This window comes from Dendrobates tinctorius, unplaced genomic scaffold (genome assembly GCF_039654945.1).
Source record: "Dendrobates tinctorius isolate UK_male_01 unplaced genomic scaffold, ASM3965494v1 ptg000073l, whole genome shotgun sequence".
NCBI classification, from domain to species: domain Eukaryota; kingdom Metazoa; phylum Chordata; class Amphibia; order Anura; family Dendrobatidae; genus Dendrobates; species Dendrobates tinctorius.
Window position 1 is genome coordinate 2,109,766 of NW_027361741.1, and position 22,863 is coordinate 2,132,628.

Sequence of the window (22,863 nt, forward strand, 5' to 3'; positions counted from 1 at the left end):
TGTGTGTGTTGCTGGTGTGTGTGTTTCGTGTGTGTGTGTGTTGCTGTTGTGTGTGTTGCTGTTGTGTGTGTTTCGTGTGTGTGTGTGTTGCTGTTGTGTGTGTTGCTGTTGTGTGTGTTTCGTGTGTGTGTGTGTTGCTGTTGTGTGTGTTGCTGGTGTGTGTGTTTCGTGTGTGTGTTTGTGTTGCTGTTGTGTGTGTGTTGCTGTTGTGTGTGTTGCTGGTGTGTGTGTTTCGTGTGTGTGTGTGTTGCTGTTGTGTGTGTTTCGTGTGTGTGTGTGTTGCTGGTGTGTGTGTTTCGTGTGTGTGTTTGTGTTGCTGTTGTGTGTGTGTTGCTGTTGTGTGTGTACGTACAGGGGTCTCAGTTTCCCCTGGTCCAGCCCCAAGTCTCTGAACTCCTCGCACTTATCCTTCCTGCCATTGTGCAGGAACAAGGCGATGAAATGGGAGCCCACTGAGGTCTGCTGATAAGTGGAGGAGAGCTGCAGCTGGGTGTCAGGGAGAAGGCTGCCCTCTGTGGACACTTCCAGGCTGCTCCCCTCCCCCTGAGCTCTCTGTGTTTCTTCTCTCTCTGTCTTTCCTACAAAGCCACCTAGAGGTTAGTGACTTTCCCTGCCAGGGATTGAATAGCCTGTTGTGTTCCTCCAGCCCCCACACCTTCCTGCTCTGTCCCCTCCCATCTGATCATGTTGACATATTCACACGACATTATGTAGTAGTGATGCTTTGCTGCAACGTTACAGCTTCCGACACCTTCTTTTTATAACTCTGCCCTGTCCCTATCCAGCAGACCTGTCAAAACCCCGCCTATGCAGCTACACAATTGGTCCAGAAGCGTCAAAGGGCCAATCAACTAGGTCTGGACTCCTTGAGTTGCCACAACACATCCCTGGGATCTGGTGTAAGGAGAGCCTACTTTCACACAGAGAACCCTTGGAGCTGAGGGTGCCCCTGTTTCCTCTCTGTGTCCCCATCTTTTTCCACTCTCTATTCTTCCTCTCTCTCTCTGTGTTCACCACTATTTTTTCCAGCCCAATCTCTTAAGCCTAGAAGAACTTCTCCAGAGGGTCTGGGACACTCAGTGATCGCTCAGTAAGGGGGCTATTCCGAAACCATGCTGATCTAGTGGTGCTGCTGCTACAAGAGCAAGCCTGCACGAGGAGTCTGCAGAGAAGAACCAGGAGCCGCAGCAGAGGGTTCTCCTGCCTCCCCAGGGCACGAAGGTGGACTCACATTAAGGAGTGTTCCTCTTGTCTGCAAGGAGCTGGGATCCAAAGTAGAATTCTCGTTCTGTGCCAGAATCCGCTGCCTTGTCCATTATTACACTGATTTGATCCGAACTTTACCTTCTCCACCTGACAGCAGTCGCATTTATTCCATTTCTGGACCTTGCGACCTTCTCCTATCTATGATGTTCCTGTGAAGTTCCTCAACGTGGACTAAGTCCTGCTATTCAGAGGGTCGCGGTTGATGAATATATCCATGAGAGATCCAGTAATCTCAGGGTCAAGCATGGCTTACCACCCATTCCTATCACACCGGGCACCGGACTTTGCAATGAGCGCTGTTCTTGGACACCAGCCTCCCTTTTTTCCAGCTCTGGCACTACCCCCCAATGGGGCTGCTCTATCCCTTCCTGGTGCCCTAGCCAAGCCCATCATGGATCAATTAGTGGGTGCCGTAGAGACTGGCATCCCCTTTTCTTCTCTGGGTCACCAGTCAGCTTCTCATTTAAGGCCTCTTAAAACTCTTGAACCAGAAGAAGAAGTTGAAGATGATCCAAAAGTTCATCTGGAAGCCAAGGATCTCTGGGAACAGTTCCACAAGAGGGGGACTGAGATGGTCATCACCAAATCTGGGAGGTGAGTCATAGCTTTTTGTTTTTATTATCTAACAATTGGCTCCAAAAGCTAAAGGTACACACAGACACACCAAGGGCAGACAGTGAGGAGCTTCCAGAAGAAAAGAATAAGGTTTTGAATGGGAATTCTTGGACTATCTTCTCAAAGATCTACTGTTATGGTGCCAAAGCTAGAGAGGCCTGAGTACCTGGGAAATAATGAGCTGTACCATGGGCTCTTTATCTTAAAGGGACATCTACTGGTAAATGCCCTATGACAATAGGTATGACATAGGCATATGTATGTCTGCTGTATGTGCACATGGCTAGAAATCCCTGGAAGCAGCAACTTCATGTTAGTAAGGTGGAATAAAGACTCTCAGAGATTCCTCCACCCTCTCTGCTGCTCCTCATTTATGATTGTTGTGGTCAAAGTTTTGCATCAAAGGTTAGTGAAGAATGATGATTTTTTTATGATGTCATCTGTTTCCTGGTTAGCTGCTCTGCAGATAGTAGGGATTTTGTGGCCTTCTAGTAAAGTCTGGACTACCTGGGAATCACCAGTGGGCTTGTCGTGGGCTGCGAAGAGAGTTCTGGTGTATAAATATCTATATATAATGTACAATGTAAAGTATATAATAACGACTGGGTTAATCCTCAGCCCACGAGAGACATTAACTCCTTCGATGCAAATGAAGCAGCACTAACTCGAGCTGACAAGGTTAAACATTAAACTGAACAGCTTTGATCTCTTGCTTATAGCGCCCTGCTTGTTATAGACAGGGGTGTATGTATGGAAATTAAAGTGCTCTCTGGTAGGGACCCACAAGCACACACCTATATCTTGTCCTATTCTTTCTTCCCATTTCTTCAGGAGAATGTTCCCACCATTTAAAGTCAGATGCACAGGCCTTGACAAAAAAGCAAAATACATCCTCCTTATGGATATAGTGGCTGCAGATGACTGCAGGTACAAGTTCCATAACTCCCGCTGGATGGTGGCAGGCAAGGCTGACCCCGAAATGCCCAAGAGAATGTACATTCACCCGGACAGCCCGGCCACAGGAGAGCAATGGATGTCCAAAGTGGTCACCTTTCATAAGCTCAAGCTCACTAACAACATCTCTGACAAGCATGGCTTTGTAAGTGACTGCAATGACCATTATTCATATTATTGTTAATATAAAAGCTTTAAATATGTATATAGATTTCTCCAATTTGAAGTGCATGCAGTAATATACACAACAAAAGTAATGTAATGCACATATATATATATATATATATATATATACATAAAAAGTATATATGCGTGTGCCAGCTCTGTTCACTATATATATGTATATATATGTATACATAGTGAGGACAGTGAATGGAGCTGTATGTATACATTTTTTAATGTGTGTATATATATATATATATATATATACACTGTATATGCAGGAAAAAAATACAAACATTTAAGTTGCTATGATAAAATGGTATTATAACTCTAATTAATATCAGCTTATTTACTTTTAAATTAATTTGCAAGCTTCATGTATGCACATACATAAATGTATACATTAAAAAATGAATACATACGTGTGCCAGCTCTGTTCACTGTTCTAACTTTTCTAACTATATATATATACATACATATATAGATATATATATACATACATATATAGTTAGGATATTTATGTGCAATTCTAAATTCAAAGTAAACAAGCTTATTTTAATTAGGCTAGGACCTTCAATTTTTGATATTTTTTTTTCCTGGCCGGATGTATCTAGCCAGATATCCGTAAAATAGTAAAGATCGGGGTATTCAAACATTCAAGCCTCTAATCAATGGGTGAATTACAAGTAAATGAATTTTGTGCTTTCTGCTCTGGGATTGATAGCTTTATTACTGCACTTGATGAAAGGGGCTTATTAATGAGATAAAATAAGCAACATGATTAGAGAAGAGAGGGTGATAAATTACGTCAATTCCATTTACTGTGAAAAAGAAGCAAAGATTTTCTAAACACTCTCCTAATAAAAGAGCGGTGATTGTATCTATGATCAGTGTGTGTATATTATTACCTTACACGTATCTGTTCTCCAGTGCTCCAGCTGTACATAAATGGGGCTTTTTTATTTCCATAGAACCTGAATATATATATATATGTTCTATCCATTTAATGGCATTTTTTTTATGTCACAAGTATTTGGCCCAAAACTAATATTTTTATGTTCCGTCTGTGTCTTTAATTGCCTATTTTATGTCACAAATCTGTGATCCAAAATATACACACATGCGTTTCAGTAAAGTACAAAAGGAAAAATGCATTGATTTGCAAACATATTTATCTAGTAATTGTAGTTTCCATTTGTTTTTACTCATTTTTTATCAATATTATTTTTTTTATTTAGAATAATTAATTTCTTCTCACTGTATCCTGGTGCTGGCCATTATATGAAATAATTATAAGACAGGAATGGGATGATGTCTGGATATTTTTGTATATAGCTTTACTGATTCCACTTGGATATCTAGTATGAAAGATTTAGGGTTTGGCTCAGTTCTGACATTACTTTCTGTTTGTACTTTGTAGACTATTCTGAACTCCATGCACAAATATCAGCCCAGGTTCCACATAGTACGAGCGAATGACATTATGAAACTCCCCTACAGCACATTCAGAACCTATGTGTTCCCTGAGACCGATTTCATTGCAGTGACTGCATACCAGAATGATAAGGTAAGAAGCTTATAGGGATTTATCCAACGTGGTTTGGCTTTTTTCCACAAAGATTTTATTATGCATTGATAGTCCAAGTCAAGAAAGTACCCCTCCCCCAAAACACCTTCAGCCTTCCTATCTTATCTGCTATAGAGGGGGCATCATCACTGTTGCTAAACATGAGTGTATGAACTCTTTAAAGAGTGGACTTTCCACTTTTCTCTGTACAACGTATGTCTGAAAAAATATCAAAGAGCTAATGTATGTGTTGCTTGTAAATATTTAACAATACGGGGACTATGCGATGTTTAACAATGGTAAAGATATTTGATGGGCCAGACTGACTTTTTCTGTGTTACTAGAAATATATGATGAACTGAACTTATTACTATCCTATTTTTCATACTTCCTTGTTCTGCTATCTATCTATCTATCTATCTATCTATCTATCTATCTATCTACCTATCCTTAATAAGGTTCTGTTGTGGAACCGAAACGTTGCCATATGGGTTAATGAATGAGTCCTCCACCTTTTCGCACAATTAAATTGGAGTACTGCTTATTTTCCATTATCTATCTATCTATCTATCTATCTATCTATCTATCTATCTATCTATCTATCGTGCTTGACAAAGACCGTGCTGTGAGGTCGAAACGTTGCACCACTTGGTGCTGGATTAAAGGCCACAATTTTTCCTTGAACTGGAGTGCTGCTTGTTTTTTTTTTTCTATTTATATTTTGCGTTGGACAACCGCATTACTCAGGAAGTATTGCACCCAAAATCTGCTCAAGTTTGTGCTGCTATCTGTCTTTTCTATTTATCTAAAAAAAAAAAAAAAGAGAGAAAGCCTGAGAAAGGTTGCCACTATGGAACCGAAACGTTGCCATGTTGGGTCATTAAATAAGCAGATTTTTTCACTTTGAAAGGTGTGCTGCCTCCTGTCTCTGGACTTATCTATTTCTATCTATATCTGTCTAGATTCTATCTATCCTTGTTATAATTTCAGAAATATTCTGACCACTTGATTTCTAGAACCTGCCTTCATTATAGTGCTTTTCAGCTTTGTCTTTCTTGTGCTATAATCATGCATATGGCTATGCACCAGTCTAGTTTATGACTAGCACTTTTCTATGTGGGTATTACCAGTATAATCATGTTTATTTCAATCTCAGCAATAGGATATGTACAATATAAATGTAAAATGCAGTACGTGAAAATCATTACAACCCTGCAGAGACTGTACACACATGCACATCGCATTATTGTCTTTTCCCCTCATATCTCTATGGGACACCCATAAAATCCCGGGGTTAAAGTAAAACCTAATACAGTGACTTTGGCTGGTTCTACTATAAGGTGAGGCAGGGGGTGAGGGGGAGATAACTGAAAACAAATGCTCGCAGCACAATCACAACGCTCGTCCACTCATAATCTAAAAAACATTTTCCCAATGAAAGTAGAAGAGCTAATGAAGGAGCAGCCGAGCACCCCACAGAGCCCCGGTAGTGCGCAGCAGTAGTGCGCAGGCTGCACTAAGGTTTCTCCTCTACACTATAGTCACCATTGTTTGCCTTAATCTGTTTGCAATAATAATAAAGGTGACGATTAAATATTGTTTTTGCTTTCCTATCCACAATCCTACACGTTATTCCCTCTTTATCCCCAGATCACGCAATTAAAAATCGATAATAATCCTTTTGCCAAAGGCTTTCGTGACACGGGCAATGGAAGGAGGGAGAAAAGGTGAGTCTGCGGCAGGGTGTCATTATTTATTTCGTTCAGGGGGTAGATGGTTATGAAACCACTCCTATGTTAAGGAGCCAGGTTAGGCCAATGATAACCCTAGAGCTCCACCAAGGATGTGCACAGAACATTTGGGAAATATATTTCTTACAGTACATTGTGAGAAACAAATGCCATATTTGTCACACACATGTAAATATATATATGTATGTGTGTGTATTTGTGCAAATATATAATTTTATTCATACATATATATATATACTGTACTATATATCTGCACACACATACATACATATATGCATGTTCCGCTCATACGTACTGCATATATATATATACACATGCATATATATGTATATATAAACACGCATACATCATATTTGTAATATATTATATAGCACACACAATTGCATTAATATATAAAAACACATATATGTTAGCTTTTTATAACAATACTTATTCAGTAATGATCGATGACTATAAGTCAAGGACTCAAGATCTGCCTCAGTTTTCATAGGATATTTCTAAGGTGATTAGCCCTGGCAGCAGTATGTAATATTCTGTATCCTCTGAGCCTCTGAAGCTGTGAATTTTATTCAATCCGCTTGAAAGTTACAGGAAATGTTGGTTTCTATTAAATGACCAAAAAAAAAAAGCCGATTTGAGTTTTGAGAATGTGTTCCTAAAAGTAAAGGCAGTTTAAACAAACACGGATGGGGGAACACACTGCGTATCTTGGCTGCACCAGTAATATAAAAGCAAATGTTATTTCACCTCCAGACCTTGGGCCCATCCTTCCATATTATGGTGAGGTCTACATGCAGCCATTTTCTGCTTCCTCATTGCTAGTATTTACATGTCGTATTTATTCATAATAATACCTAAGTGCTTGGAAACTCCATGATATTTTATAGGGGTAGAGCTTTGGCACTACTCCTAGCTGTAAAATGAAACTGAACAAATCTGTGGGTTTTCCAGTTAAATATGATTTTTTTTTCAACATTTCTGACTCTCCAAAGAATTTCTTGACACCTGGAATTGACACTTATTTGCCACATATCTGGGTCCTCTCACTCTGAGGCTAATAGAAGCCATCTCGGCTGTTTGTTTTGAAGCCCCAATGCTAGATGATTTTGTCTCCTTCTGCAACTTTTCTCAAGTAGGTGTGCATAAATAAATAACAATGGGTTGCTAGAATGATGGCTGCAAATCTGAAAATATCTAGTGCACCTATAGGTGTGATTCATATGTGTGATTTATGTGATTCATTCTATACCTGCCACATAAAGGGTGGATCTTCTTGATAAAAACTAATATTATTACTACTAAAATGCAGATTTTAAGCTCTGAAGGTGCAGAGCCATAGTGAGGCTTGTCTAGATCCCCTTAGTTAGCCCCTGTCCTCCAGATCGCTGGGGCTGAGCCAGGTCTGCAGTAGTTAGGACTATAAGGCAAAGGTCAAATACTTGTGTCTGCCGGCTGTTTATATTTCAAGCAGGGAATTATACACATTAAATGTGCTATCTGCCCTTCTCAAGGAAACAACTGAGCCTCCAGTCCATGCGAGCCTTTGATGAGCAGCAGAAGAAAGATAATGGCAGCTCAGATGAGTCCTCCAGTGAGCAGACTGCCTTCAAATGCTTCGCCCAAACCTCCTCTCCAAGCGCATCCACAGTGGGCACTTCAAATCTTAAAGGTACAGTCCTAATCTCCCATTAACCCCATCATTCAGAGCCCCCTGCCTTCACGAGGACGTGTGCACAGTGCCATCATTTACCCTTTGCTAATCCAACTTCTAGTGCTTTCTGTCGGGCTCTCCAAGTGTCTCCATGCTGTAGGAAGACGCAGGAACAAGAGTGGGTTCTGGGTTGGCGCAACAAACCCTTCCCATAGCTGAAAGTCCCAGTAACTGAATGTCAAAATGTTTCAATTGTAAATGTTAAAATGTTTGTAAAATAAAAATATATTGAACAAATTGCAATGAACCATTGCATTACAGTATCCTATTACTTGGAAGACTTGGAAGTGTTGTCTTATTTTTTTTTTTTTTTTTAGACCAAATAAATATAATTTTCTAGTTTTAATTGTATATTTGGTATTTGAGTTTTCATAGTCCTTTTGTTGAGTCGATCTTTCATCATTAATATATTGGTGCAGACCACTTTAGATCTTTTTAAATATGTATTTATCTGAACATATACGGTAATAAAATGGCTGAAGCTGTGCTAATTGAGAGATCTGCTTGATATTTTTTAGGCCTTTGCGATAGTGAAGGAGACAGTGACGATGACATTAAAGATGATTCCGCACATGATACCGGGGACTCGGCCAAAATTTCCACAACTACTGGTGAACACCCAAAAGAAATGAGGAGCCCCTCTAAGCTCTCTTTATTACCATCGGACATGGGCAGCAGGGGCAGGGAGCAGAGTATGAGGACTGGGAAGAGTTCTCCAGATTCTAGGCACAGTCCGGGGCAGATCTCTTCCAGCAGCAGAGTCCTAAGTGTGGAGGACCTCAAGACATCGACTAGGGACCCACATACACTTGAGGATCCCAAGCCATCAAAGGAACATTATCCCCCACTGACTGTACAGACAGACAGCAGCTCCCACCCTCTAACCCAAGGCCATCTGCAGAACCTAGGATTTCCCCCTGGTTTGAGTGGGCAGCAGTTCTTTAACCCCTTGGGCGCTTCACACCCGTTGCTTCTTCACCCCAGTCAGTTTGCTATGGGAGGGGCGTTTTCCAGTATGGCAACTGGTATGAGTCCATTACTGGCCACCGTTTCAGGAGCAATGTCAGGCGTTAACAGCATAGATTCTCCAGGGATGGCATCTTCATCTCAAGGACTACCAGGAGTATCATCTTTACCTTTCCACCTCCAGCAGCATGTCCTGGCTTCTCAGGTAATTGCATTCACCTTTACTCCTTGGTATGGCTCCACCATAATGCTATCGGTACAGGGTTATCTATGCCTTGATTTTTCTTAGTACAAATAATTATACTAGAGTATGTTCACACTCATTTTTCTTACAAATTTTAGGGAGAGTAAACCGAAGTGTTTGAAGCTCTAAAAAAAACCTTCTCAAATGCTCAAAACCTCTAAAAATAAATAAATACATTTTCTTCTCAGTTTCTGATCCAAAAACTCCGCCAAAGGCTCAGTGTGAACATACCCCCTATTTAGTCGCCATTAGTTTTAAGTTTAGAAGTTCAGATGAGGATTTAGCAATGGATGTTTTGTTTTTTTTTCACTTTGTTTCTTGGCGCATAACTGATGGCACCGGTCTGGCGTCCAAAAGACTGATCAAAAAACGCAAGTGATGTTTTTTATCGGACGCTAGGACAAGCGATAGGTCGGACAGCAGGACTTTACTATGAAATTTACCTGATCTGTTCTGCTATTAGTTTCTCCTTCTGTACCAAGCTGGAGGGAAAAAACTCGGGATGGCCCAATATATGTGAGCCCAGTCTAATAGGATTGCGGCTCTGTGTCTCTTTAGCCTAAACCCTTCCACCATTAGACTGGGATCCTTCATGGTCCATGTGAGCGTGCTGTGTGCACCTTCACCTATTCTCCTTTCACATTGTGCGTTTTGTGCTGTAAATGCCATGAATTGTGCATTATCTGACTTTTAGTCACTGTCTGGCAAGAGCTACATTTAAGCTGCATTGCATATATATATAAAGGGAACACAAAACATATAAAATTAAAAGGAACACAAACAGCCTGTTGCAAATGGAAGAGTGTTCCCTTTATTTTTTTGAGCAATATATATATATTTATTTATATACATTTTTGTTATCCTAATTTAGTTCAGTGGACATGAGTCTGTGTTTGATGAGAAATACCTGTGGACATATTTTAGATCTATGTGTGATCGAAAATTCACAGTTTGTCCATCGCCTATTGATGTGACGATAAATGATTCTCTTTTCTTTTCCAGGGTCTGGCTATGTCTCCTTTTGGAGGACTTTTCTCCTATCCCTACACATACATGGCCGCAGCTGCTGCAGCCTCCTCTGCCGTGCATAGACACCCTTTCCTCAGTGCTGTCCGTCCCAGGCTGAGGTATAACCCCTACTCTTTCTCTGTGCCCATGCCTGACAGTGGCAGCCTGCTGACCACTGCCCTCCACACATTACCCAATGGCACACTTGACGGGAAGGCCCCTAGTCTGGTGCCCAGCCCAGCCTCCGCAGCCCTGGACTCTGAATTAACTAGCAGATCTTCAGCCCTGTCCTCTGGATCTGTGTCCTTATCCCCCAAACTGTGTGCAGAAAAGGAGGCCAGCAGCGAGCTGCAGAATATCCAGCGCCTGGTCAGTGGGCTAGACTCCAAGCAGGACAGACCGAGGAGCGGCTCCCCCTGACGGCACAGCCCCCAACCCATTCCACCCTCTCATTGCACTTTGTATGTCCCATGCCCAGCCGGCAGTGCTGAGCCTGTGTCTGCCACCCAGGTCACATATACTCTGCCCCTCGCCATGCATGCATCTACCAGGACTGGACACCAGGAAACTCCTCGCAGACCAAAACTTGAAGATGAAATGTATCCACAGACCTGGCCATCCTGCAATCTATTCGTGGCCACTAAGGGAGATAGTTTTGTATTTGTTCTCCTTCTTGTCTTTTGCTATTTCAGCCACAGAATGAGCATTTGCATGCGAATAAATCACCATTCATGTGAATAAAAAGCAGTGTTCTGGATGAAATATATATATATATCTCATATATATATATATATATATATATATATATATATATATATATATATATATATATTCAGGAGCAGATTGTTATTATGGGGGAGGCAAGAGTAGAAAAAAGAAAAGTATTTATGTAATTATTTGATATTGTATGTAAATAAATCAGGAGACAGATTCTGATTACTAAACGTTAATTTATTTAAAATGTATATAGTTCTGTAAATATTGCTCGGCTGTTGTCTTTATTTTCTCGTGTGTTAACCTATTAGGTGCCAAATGAATATCATTAAAACATCCAAGGCACACAGGGTGGAAACATGCCCATTTCAGGATGAATACCGATCATTAAACATAGGGGTAGGGTTATTAAATATTGTATAATGCACACACACAGTCACACACACACGCTATATGTACATACATACATATATATATTTCACACAAACACTCACACACTATACATACATACTGCCCTAAATCCCACCTCTTAACATTTCACCAAGAAATAATTGTGTGTCCCAGTCACCCTGTTGCCCTGCCCGCTAGTCTATGTACATTATTTCCCCCTGAGCTGTGTTGCTGATAATATATGAAGGTATAATTACATACATGTATATATATATGTATATGTATATATATATGTACATGTATGTATATATATATGTATATATGTGTATATATGTATGCATTTATATGTATATATATAAGTACACACACGATGTGATGAATGTTTCATAGATATTGTTCCCCTTGTATTTCGTTATTTTCAAAGTCTCTACATCTTTCAATAAATTTTTTTATTGAATTGTACCTTATGGTTTATGCTGGTCTTAATTTGCTGAAAAGCACAGGAGCTCACACACAGTTAAACACAAGAAATTAATGTGCTCTTGGTATGGAATATATATATATATGATCTATCTTTCTATCTCTATAATTTATTTAATCTAAATACACTCGCAAAACTTTTATTCTCTCTGTATATAGATGACGGATATTAGATAAATAAGTGATAGATAGAGATGGATATGGATAGATAGATAGAATATGTATGGATAAATATGGAGCGCTGCCTACCTTTTTCCTTCATAGATGGACAGATAGGAGATGGATAGATAGATAGATATTAGATAGATAGATAGATAGATATGGGATAGATAGATAGATGATAGATAGATATATATAGATAGATAGAGAGATAGATAGATATTAGGTAGATAGATATGAGATGGATAGATATGGGATAGATAGATAGATGATAGATATATATATATATAGATAGAGAGATAGATATTAGATAGATATGAGATAGATATGGGATAGATAGATAGATAGATAGATAGAGAAATAGATATGGGATAGAGAGATAGATAGATAGATGGATAGATAAATAGATAGATAGATATGGGATAGATAGAGAGCTAGATAGATATGAGATAGATAGATAGATATGGGATAGATAGATAGATAATAGATAGATATGGAATAGATAGATAGATGGATGATAGATAAATAGATGGACAGATAGATAGATATGGGATAGATGATAGACAGATGATAGATAGATAGATATTAGATAGATATGGGATCGATGATAGATAGATAGATATGGGATAGATAATAGATAGATATGAGATAGATGGATGATAGATAGATAGATATTAGATAGATAGATATGGGATCGATGATAGATAGATAGATAGATAGATAGATATAGGATAGATAGATAGATATTAGATAGATAGATAGATATGGGATCGATGATAGATAGATAGATAAATATGGGATAGATAGATAGATATGGGATAGATAGATAGATAGATATGAGATAGATGGATGATAGATAGATATGAGATAGATAGATAGATAGATATGGGATAGATAGATAGATAGATATGAGATAGATGGATGATAGATAGATATGGGATTGATAGATAGATAGATAGATAGATATGGGATAGATAGATAGATATGGGATAGATAGATAGATATGAGATAGATGGATGATAGATAGATAGATATGAGATAGATGGATGATAGATAGATATGGGATTGATAGATAGATAGATATGGGATAGATAGATAGATATGGGATAGATAGATAGATATGAGATAGATAGATAGATATGAGATAGATGGCAGATAGATAGATAGATATGAGATTGATGGATGATAGATAGATAATAGATAGATATGGGATAGATAGATAGATGGATGATAGATAAATAGATGGACAGATAGATAGATATGGGATAGATGATAGACAGATGATAGATAGATAGATATTAGATAGATATGGGATCGATGATAGATAGATAGATATGGGATAGATAATAGATAGATATGAGATAGATGGATGATAGATAGATAGATATTAGATAGATAGATATGGGATCGATGATAGATAGATAGATAGATAGATAGATATTAGATAGATAGATAGATATGGGATCGATGATAGATAGATAGATAAATATGGGATAGATAGATAGATATGGGATAGATAGATAGATAGATATGAGATAGATGGATGATAGATAGATATGAGATAGATAGATAGATAGATATGGGATAGATAGATAGATAGATATGAGATAGATGGATGATAGATAGATATGGGATTGATAGATAGATAGATAGATAGATATGGGATAGATAGATAGATAGATATGGGATAGATAGATAGATATGAGATAGATGGATGATAGATAGATAGATATGAGATAGATGGATGATAGATAGATATGGGATTGATAGATAGATAGATATGGGATAGATAGATAGATATGGGATAGATAGATAGATATGAGATAGATAGATAGATATGAGATAGATGGCAGATAGATAGATAGATATGAGATTGATGGATGATAGATAGATAATAGATAGATATGGGATAGATAGATAGATGGATGATAGATAAATAGATTGATAGATAGATCTATAGATAGATAGTGGCACAGTGATGTCTTTGTGTAAATTGCAGGACAGCGGATGAATGTGAATGGAGGCCTGTGGTCTGTAGCTCGGTTAGTAGGGGGCAGTCTGGGCAGCTGCTGCCTGTAACTGGGGAGTAATCGGCCTCAGTGACAGAGGTGATGGATTAGTGATAGGACGGGATCTTTCTTCTCAGAGCCCTGGTTGTGTCCAGCACACAGATGGGCTTCTGCCAGGGGCCCCTGGCCTGTCCCCAGCAGGTGACCTCCCGGCTCCTGCGATCAGATACAAGTCCAGAGTCCCCTTCTGCCAGACTGCAAATAACAATCAGGTGAAGAATTCCGATTTTAGTTGTTGATCGTAGCCGGTGTATGAAGCCCAGAGCCGCCCAGATCTCCGCATCCAGACACAGCACTCCCTGCACGGGCGACCTATTGTCAGGGATCTCTATATGCAATTACACCTCATATTAGGAGTCTTTAAATCATTGGATAATTCTCTCTGAATTATTCTCCTGTAATATGAGGCGACAAATACTATGTTGTTGTTTTTTTTACAAGGACAGTCATCGCACTAATACTCTCGAATTATTTATTTGCTCAATTGTAATATATGATTATACCTGTTACATTCCATATTTCTTTCTATTTTATTCCTCCATCCTTCCCTGCTACTCTTCTATTTTTCAGAATATCTTCCTTAATATATTAGATTAGAGCAGGAAATGGTTCCCTTTTTACATGTTAGTTCCTCTAACCTGTATTTATGCACCTAGGTTTTTATTACCGATAGGAATAAATCCTATACATTACCTTTCTTTTCCATATGAATACATGTATTTATTTGTTACATTACAAGGGATTTATCATTCTACTACATATCTACTTATGTGTCTATTAATGAATAAATATGTCCCGAATTCTTCTATCTTGACATCAACTTCTCTACCATCTATCTTTATTTTTATTTATGATATATGATGTATTTATAAATGCAAATTATTATTTTAACAACAACAATAACTATTATCATTATTATTATTATTATTAATAATGTATATGGTGCAGTTAGATGAGAAGGGATCTGCTCTCTATGAAATACTAAATGTGGCATTGTTTCATTTAGAAAACCGCCTTTATATTTGATAAGTAGTGCAGGAAGACAATGGAAGGAAAAAGACACTCGGTCTGTGAGTAAAGGGCTTGTATCTACAGGTATTAGACTGAGAGCATTACTAGTGTAGAATTCACTATATAAGGACATGCTCCCAACTTCAGTATTTTACATCAGTATTTGTAATATTAAAAATAAAATAATATTTTTGTAATACAAAACCAGGAGAGGAAAAGTGTAATAGAAACCCGTCACCACTTCTGGATTTATCACCCACTCCTGGTTTTGGCTTACAGATACAGAGGGGAAATACTGACCAAATACTGAAGGTGGGAATGTGGCCTAAAAGTAATAATTATATATATATCAGCTAGTATATGCATAGGGAATATATTTAGCTGTGAATATAAAAACATGTAGAAGCAACAACTGCAGCCTTTCTTCCAGCCACATTAGTGGCCAATTTCCATACTGTGCACCTGAATCATCTCTGCTCACCACACCTCAGCCTGGAGCCAGGACCTGGTGCTCCTGCATGCTGCACATACTGCCCCAGCACCAGTCATCGCTCCACGCCATCCGATCGTGGCTGGGACACATGTATGCTTAACGAAAAGGTCAAAATAAACCGTTCATAAATATATATATCTATATCAAGGTGATGCATCCTGTTGAGCAGAGTCGGGATACACACATGTCCACATGGACTGATCTGCAATCAGTGTCAAAAGAATGGAAAAGGTTAAATAAAAACTAATATTGACTTGGGACAGTGCCCTCTAGGTAGATGCTGGCTCCAAACTGGTCTTCCCTGCATCTTATTTGTATATAGTGACGTTAATGAGTAACTATTGTGGCGCTGGTGGGTAGGAGGAGAGCCAGTCCTATCTCTGGATTATGCAGTGTATTACTCACCTGGCGCCTTGCTTGATATCCCCAATCATTTTATGGCTCTTCATCTTGTTGAAAGCTGCAGGGGAGGATTAAGAGCAAATGAACTGTACCTCACTGCCACCTTGTGGCCTCCTGGAGAACAGCTGCAGCTCATCCTGGCTCCAGAGCTCCTGGGTTGCATTTAATAGCAACTATGGAGCAAGCAACACAGCAGGAATTTGTCCATTAGTCACATACAGCTGCAGTTTATGAAAATATATTTTCATCCATATGCTTTAGATAGGCTGGATTTTTTGTGTAATTAGTTCTTGCTATGAAAGGAAAGGACTATCAATATATTTTTATAAATCATATCTATCTATCTATCTATCTATCTATCTATTATCTATCTATCTATCTATCTATCTATCTATCTATCTATCTATCTATCTATCTATCTATCGATATTGAAAAAAAGGAAACAGCACAGTACTTAGCTTCGGGTGCCCGGCCCCTGACAGAAAATCCCGTTTTCAGCCACAGTGCTGCCTTTCTTTCTTTCTTTCTTTCTTTCTTTCTTTCTTTCTTTCTTTCTTTCTTTCTTTCTTTCTTAAATCTATCTAATATCTATCCCACGTCTATCTATCAATCCCATACACTATCTATCTATCTAGAAGAAAAAAAATGGAACATCACAGTATAGATGAATTCAGGGTGCAAGGCCCGCCTAACAAATATTAATTTGTATAAATAATAAAAAAGAAAAAAGGAGGCAGCACTCCAATAAATGAAGAAAAAAGTGTGGACTTTATGGTGTGGCATCATTTCGGCTGGGACCAGCTTTCTCAAGCCTTGAGAAAGGCTGGTCAGAGCCGAAATGTTGCCACACCATAAAGTCCACACTTTTTTCTTCATTTATTGGAGTGCTGCCTCCTTTTTTTCTATCTATCTATCTATCTATCTATCTATCCCATATCTATCTATCTACGGTATCTATCTATCTATCTATCTATTCCATATCTATCTATTTATCTATCTATCTATCTATCTATCCCATATCTATCTATCTATTCCATATCTATCTATCTATCTATCTATCTATCTATCTATGTCACCTGATTATACATGTGCAGGAAAACACTATTGGATTAGACAAGTTTTTATGAATTCTCATAAATGTTTTTTCTCCCAGTTTGGAAGAATCATATGAAAATAAAATCAAGCAGCTTCGGTAAATGTGATCAATGCAAATTTAGCTAATATATAATAGGTAGATATTCTGTACAAAATGTAACATGTGAAATAGTTTCCTGTATTATATAGGAAAATGTAAGATTAATGATTTCCCGATAGTAAGCACAGACCCGTCTAATTACAGACGATGAAGCGCAGGTAACATGCTCGGTACATGATAAACGTTTCGGCTCGTCCATCACCTGCGTATGTCTCAGAAATGTCACCGTGAGCTCAATGCCTCCGATCTATAGGAAGAACTGCAGACAACGGGAGACACTTCTCCATTATGTGTGCCAACGGCAGCACCGGCTCCGACACTTGTGCGCCTTTCTGAGCTGCCCCAAGGTCACAGTGGAGGTCCCTGCTGAACTACAGAGCACAATGCAGCAGCAGTCAGGAGATGACAATGACATGCACGGTGGAAGGTATGGGCGCTTTATCAAGATGAAGACCTCAAGGACTGCACTGTGTACATTAATACATTGTTATTATTTTTCACACACACACACACACAGGGCAGTGAATAGAGCTGGTACAATTATTTATCTATGTATAAATATATAATAATAATAGCAGCAGCATGTATACACAAGTATCTATATTATATCAATATTATAGATATGTACATATATATTTTGTATAACTATATCTATAGCTCTAGCTCTCTGTCTGTGTATGCACAGGTGTGTGTCATCCTCTGCTCAGCGCCCTACATGCTCCAGTACATTATAATACCGAGGATCAGAGTTAGATTTTTTCTTTCTTTACTGGAGAGAACAGTAATTTGTGTGTTCTAAATCTATCAAATACACCTGTGTATAACAAATATTCCGCCGCCTATTGATTGATTGACCGATCAGATTATTAAAGATCCAGAGGAGTTGTCTAGTTATATACTTTGTCAGTCCTCACAGTAAACCACCCTATTAGCATAATTCATTGGAGGGCATATGTCTTTTTTTGGGACCATTTAGAACATTATACGATTTTGTAACACAGGGCAGGAATGCACCCAGGGAGATACCGAAATAAAGCTATCCCCTTCTTCTTGTACCCCATCATCCTCCAGTGGTGAGGAGGGCACCCGAGAGTGCTCATCATCATCATCATCATCATCATCATCATCATCATCATCCCCGCCGCCTGCAGCCTGGAGAGATGGATCAGTGTGAGCTGTGGGGCAGATGGTAGAGATCCTGAGCCCGGGCAGACAGCAGCACTCAGGACAATGCTGCACTCTCCTCTGCCTGATAAGCATCTGAGTGGAGCTCTATCTACATGTCACTAGTGACTGCAGCCCCATACCTGCTCCTAGCCGGCTCCTCACCAGCACTACGGCTTCATCATCACCATCATCAACCCAAAATACATAGGGATTTTATGATATATTATAATCCCAGAATTTCCGACTTTTCTGCTGCATTATTCTCAGTTCTGGCTACAGTCTGACTTATTTGCTTATGAAATAATGAAGCTCCGCATCCCCCTGTAATGTCATCCGGCCCCTACTATTAATGACCCCCTGTCTGTGTGTGATGGGAAACATGGCACTGGGCTGCACGATTGATCTTTCCAATGTCTGGTGTCCTGTGTCCCAGGAAAGGTAAAGTCTGGAGCTCAGTCCTGCGTGACCCACATCGCCCCTCCAGTGTGTGTGCCGGGTGGCTGCGCTCCACTACAACACATTGTCATTCCAGGGGACCGAGGCCACAGCAAATAGTCCTGTGCATACAGGAGGTGTGCCCTGGAAACTGCTCCCCTGCCCAGGCACTGATCACTCACACCCGACTGGGGACAAGCTTCTAGTCTGCAGGGATCAGCACAGCAATCAGAAATTACCAATCCATAACCCAACCACGGGGATGGAGCCTGATCTATTCTTCTTATTATATTTAGATACAAACATTGTGTACGATTGCATTTGATTGCTTACATTAGCAATGCTTGCAATATAATGTTTCATCCATGGTTAATTGATTTCGTTCCAAATATTTTCATTAAGCCTCTGAAATTATTCTGAATTTCTGAACTTTTAATGGTAGAATTATTCTAGAAAAAAATGCAGTTTAGCAGTGTTCTATTTAGGTTTGTTCTGTAAGCTTAAGTGGTCAGCTCCTATTATTATTATTTATTATTATTATTACTTTTCCTGCAAATAATAATGATAATATATTAAGATGTACAGAAGATTAATGAAAAGTAAATATAAATATATGCATATAAAAATATATATTTATATATACATATATTTGACAAAGCTTGATGCAAAATGCACATTGGGACGTTTTCTTTGATAGGTAAAGTGTACTCCATGCCACTGTGCATTACTCTCATTATGTGGACTTTTATGTGCTCTCACTATCTCCCTATGTATCTGTATGTACCTTACAAAGTCCCTTAGCACTGGCTATTTTGGCTTGTACCTATTGAGTACCCGTCCTCTGTACTGTGATTGCACACAATATAGCTATTGAGTTGTAGTACTCACATACTGAAGTTTTGTTATTATCACTAACTTTAGTGTGTTATGTGTCTGACTTTCGTACGTGTATTTTTATGCTTTAAATAATTTTTGTTACCTAATAAAGAATATATATTTTTTTTAATCTAAAGCCTTGTACATATATACATATACCCTGTGAATTATATTTTCAAACCTTAAACCCTAAAACTCTTTGTTAACGTATACAACCTGTGCAAATATGTGTGTGAGTGTGTATATAACATAAACAGTATATATAATGTATATATATATAATGTATATGTAGTATATGTATATATATATATATTCTCACAGGTTGTATATATTCCAAAAAGGTTTAACCCCTTAATGACAGCCAATACGTCTTATAACTGACGTGAGATATAAGAGAATATCATTCCCATACAGGTGACAATCCAGCAGCTGTCTGCTGTACACTATAGCTGACAACTTGCTATATAAAAAATGATCTGTGTTGTCACAGTCCATATCTGTTTAACCCCTTAGTTGCTGCTGTCAAAAGTGACTACATCCAATAAATGGTTAATAGATTGTGGAGGCTTCCGTTTTAATCTAATTGACACAGCGAGATCATGATTATGTGGTCCTGATGTTTGCCATAGCAGTTCATGGCCAAATAGCGGCCTTAAAGGTACTGTCACACTTAGCGATGTACCAGCGATCCCGACCAGTGATATGACGCGGTCAGGATCGCTGGTACATCGCTAAGTGGTCGCTAGTGAGCTGCCACACAGAAAGATCTCACCAGCGACATCGCTGTGGACGGGGGTCGCTACTTACCTGTCACACCAGGCGATCCTGCGTCCTCCCGCCCGCGTCCACGCGTCGCTCGTCGTCACAGCAGGAAGCGCCGCAGGAAGCTGACGACGAGAAACAGTCCTGAACGTTCTCGCGCGATCAGCGATAACCAGCGGGGGAGCCGGTCGTAGGTAAATATCAGACACAGAGATATCGCTAGCAATATCGCTATAACGTCACTAGTTATAGCGATATTGCTAGCGATATCTCTTAGTGTGACAGTACCTTAAGGCTCCGTCACACATAGCAATCTCGCATGTCCCTTGGATACCCGATGTGTACCTTAGTTACCAGCTCCCTGCATCAGCGCGCTGGTAACTAACGAACACAGCGACGCCGCGCGCTTGGCATCGCTGTGGTGATCGCTGGTGAAGCTGTCTGTTTGACAGCTCACCAGCAATCACATAGTGACTTACTAGCGATCCTGACACGTTGATATCGTTGTCGGGATCGCTGGTGAGTCGTTATGTGTGACGGGGCCCTTAGAGTCTCCCGGCTATAGTGGTCAGTTCAGAAGTTAGCGACATTTAGGTGGTAAACAAACACTTTTTCATTCCTGCTATGCCACTTTTCATTAATTCCTGAAAATCACCTGAAGGGTTAATAAACTACCTGACAGCAGTTTTGAGTATGTCAGGGGGTGCTGCTTTTAAAATGGTGTCACGTTTGAGGTTTTTCCAATATATAGGACCCCCCAAAGTCATTTCACACCTGGATAGGTCCGCAAAAAAATAAATTTTGTAAATTTCCTTGAAAAAATGAAAAATTACTGCTACAATTTTAAACCTCCTAAAAGGCTAACAAAATAAACTAGCATTTTAAAAATAGCACTGATGTAAGACAGACATGCGGGAAATGTTATTTATTAATGTTTGTGTGTGGTATGGATATTTGGATTAAAGGAATAATCATTCAAAGTTTGAAAATTGCAATTTTTTTTTTACATTTTTGTCAAGTTTCTGATATTTTTATAAATAAACACAAAACATATGGAACTAAATTTAGCATTATCATAAATTATAATGTGCCACGAAAAAACCTTCTCAAAATCACTGGGATTTGTTGTAGCATTCCAGAGTTATCACCGCATAAAGTGACACTGGTCAGAATTTAAAAAATTGGCCCCGTCACTAAGGGGTTAACATTATAAAGTAGGTTAGGAATTTTAGATGCTAATAGCAGGATGTTGTTATACATCTATATGTACTTTATTTAGGCTGTAAATGGCTTCTGGGTATTTTTTTTGGACAGTATTACCATTATGGAGAGTAATAATATAATCTGATGGTTCACCTGTCTGAATGTTTTGAGATTTGGCTACAGATAATGGAGTCTATTTGGTTTCAAACCATGTTCAGCAGGCGCCACCTGGAGGAGAAAATTTAGTATTGCAGTTCTGGGTGGTTGTAGTTTTAATAGTACAATTTTTATTAAGCTTATTTGACGACTTTCAAACAGAAGGCAGAAAACAAGAACAGCTTCCTGAATTCCCTATGCATGAACATTAAAGAGGCCTATAAAAGTAGCTACACAAGGGAATTATTTGCAACAGTAAAACAATTGAAGATTTTCCAAGCGTGGCAATCGACCATCAAAGACCATCAAGCAGAGACTGAAGAAATACACAGACGATCTATATCATAGTGCCAGTATTGTCCATCGTGAGGAGCGTCAGAGCCAAGAAGAACGAGAACCAAGCCTATTGGAAAGTGAAATTGACTGGGTGCTGAGGCAGGTGCCAAACAACAATATAACACCTGGCAATGATGGTGTCCGTGCAGAGAAGCTCAAATCAGTCCCAAGAGACACACTGACAGCACTATGCCAGATGCTGTGGATGTCAAAAGGACTGGAAAAGATCAGTTTCCATCCCAATACCAAAGAAAGTCAATCACCCTGATTCCCATGTCAGTGAGGTGCTTTTAAGAATGATTAAGAAGTTAAGAAGCACCTCTCCATGATTTTAAATGGTGCAGGTTTCTGCTAGCAGTGCAGGGGATAATCGGTTCTGTTGAGAACTGCTAGAGCTTTCCAGCGTTAATGGTCTCAGCTGTTCCGAGTTGGACACTACCCTCTCCTATATAAACTCGCCTCTAGCTGTCAGGGATGCCAGTGTTAGTTTCTTGCTGCCTGGCTCTGGAGCTGGTTTAGTTGGTTGTTTGAGGAGGCGTTTGGAGTGTTTATTCAAAGACTGTTGCTTGGTTATTTGGTTATGTGCATTTCCTCACCTCTCCTATTTGTTTTCTTTCCTTCTTTTACGCTCCGATGTTCCAGTCTCTTGTTTGTGAGTGCATATTTGTGCAATTGGTAGTTTCCTTTAGCCCTGTATGTATTTCCTTGTTAGTCTGGATTGTGTATTTTCATATACTACTGTACTACTACATTTGTATTGAGCATGTATCA

At 39.2% G+C, this 22,863-nt stretch overlaps 1 protein-coding gene across 1 annotated transcript; it reads left to right on the forward strand.

Moving 5' to 3' along the window:
- The first annotated feature begins 759 nt into the window (after positions 1-759).
- Positions 760-11,810, forward strand: TBX3 (T-box transcription factor 3). The gene is made up of 7 exons (XM_073582555.1): positions 760-1,860; positions 2,713-2,980; positions 4,418-4,564; positions 6,215-6,291; positions 7,827-7,984; positions 8,545-9,197; positions 10,239-11,810. Exons 1-7 carry the CDS (start codon positions 1,469-1,471, stop codon positions 10,662-10,664), a joined length of 2,121 nt encoding a protein of 706 aa, XP_073438656.1. The 5' UTR covers positions 760-1,468; the 3' UTR covers positions 10,665-11,810.
- Positions 11,811-22,863: the final 11,053 nt, after the last annotated feature.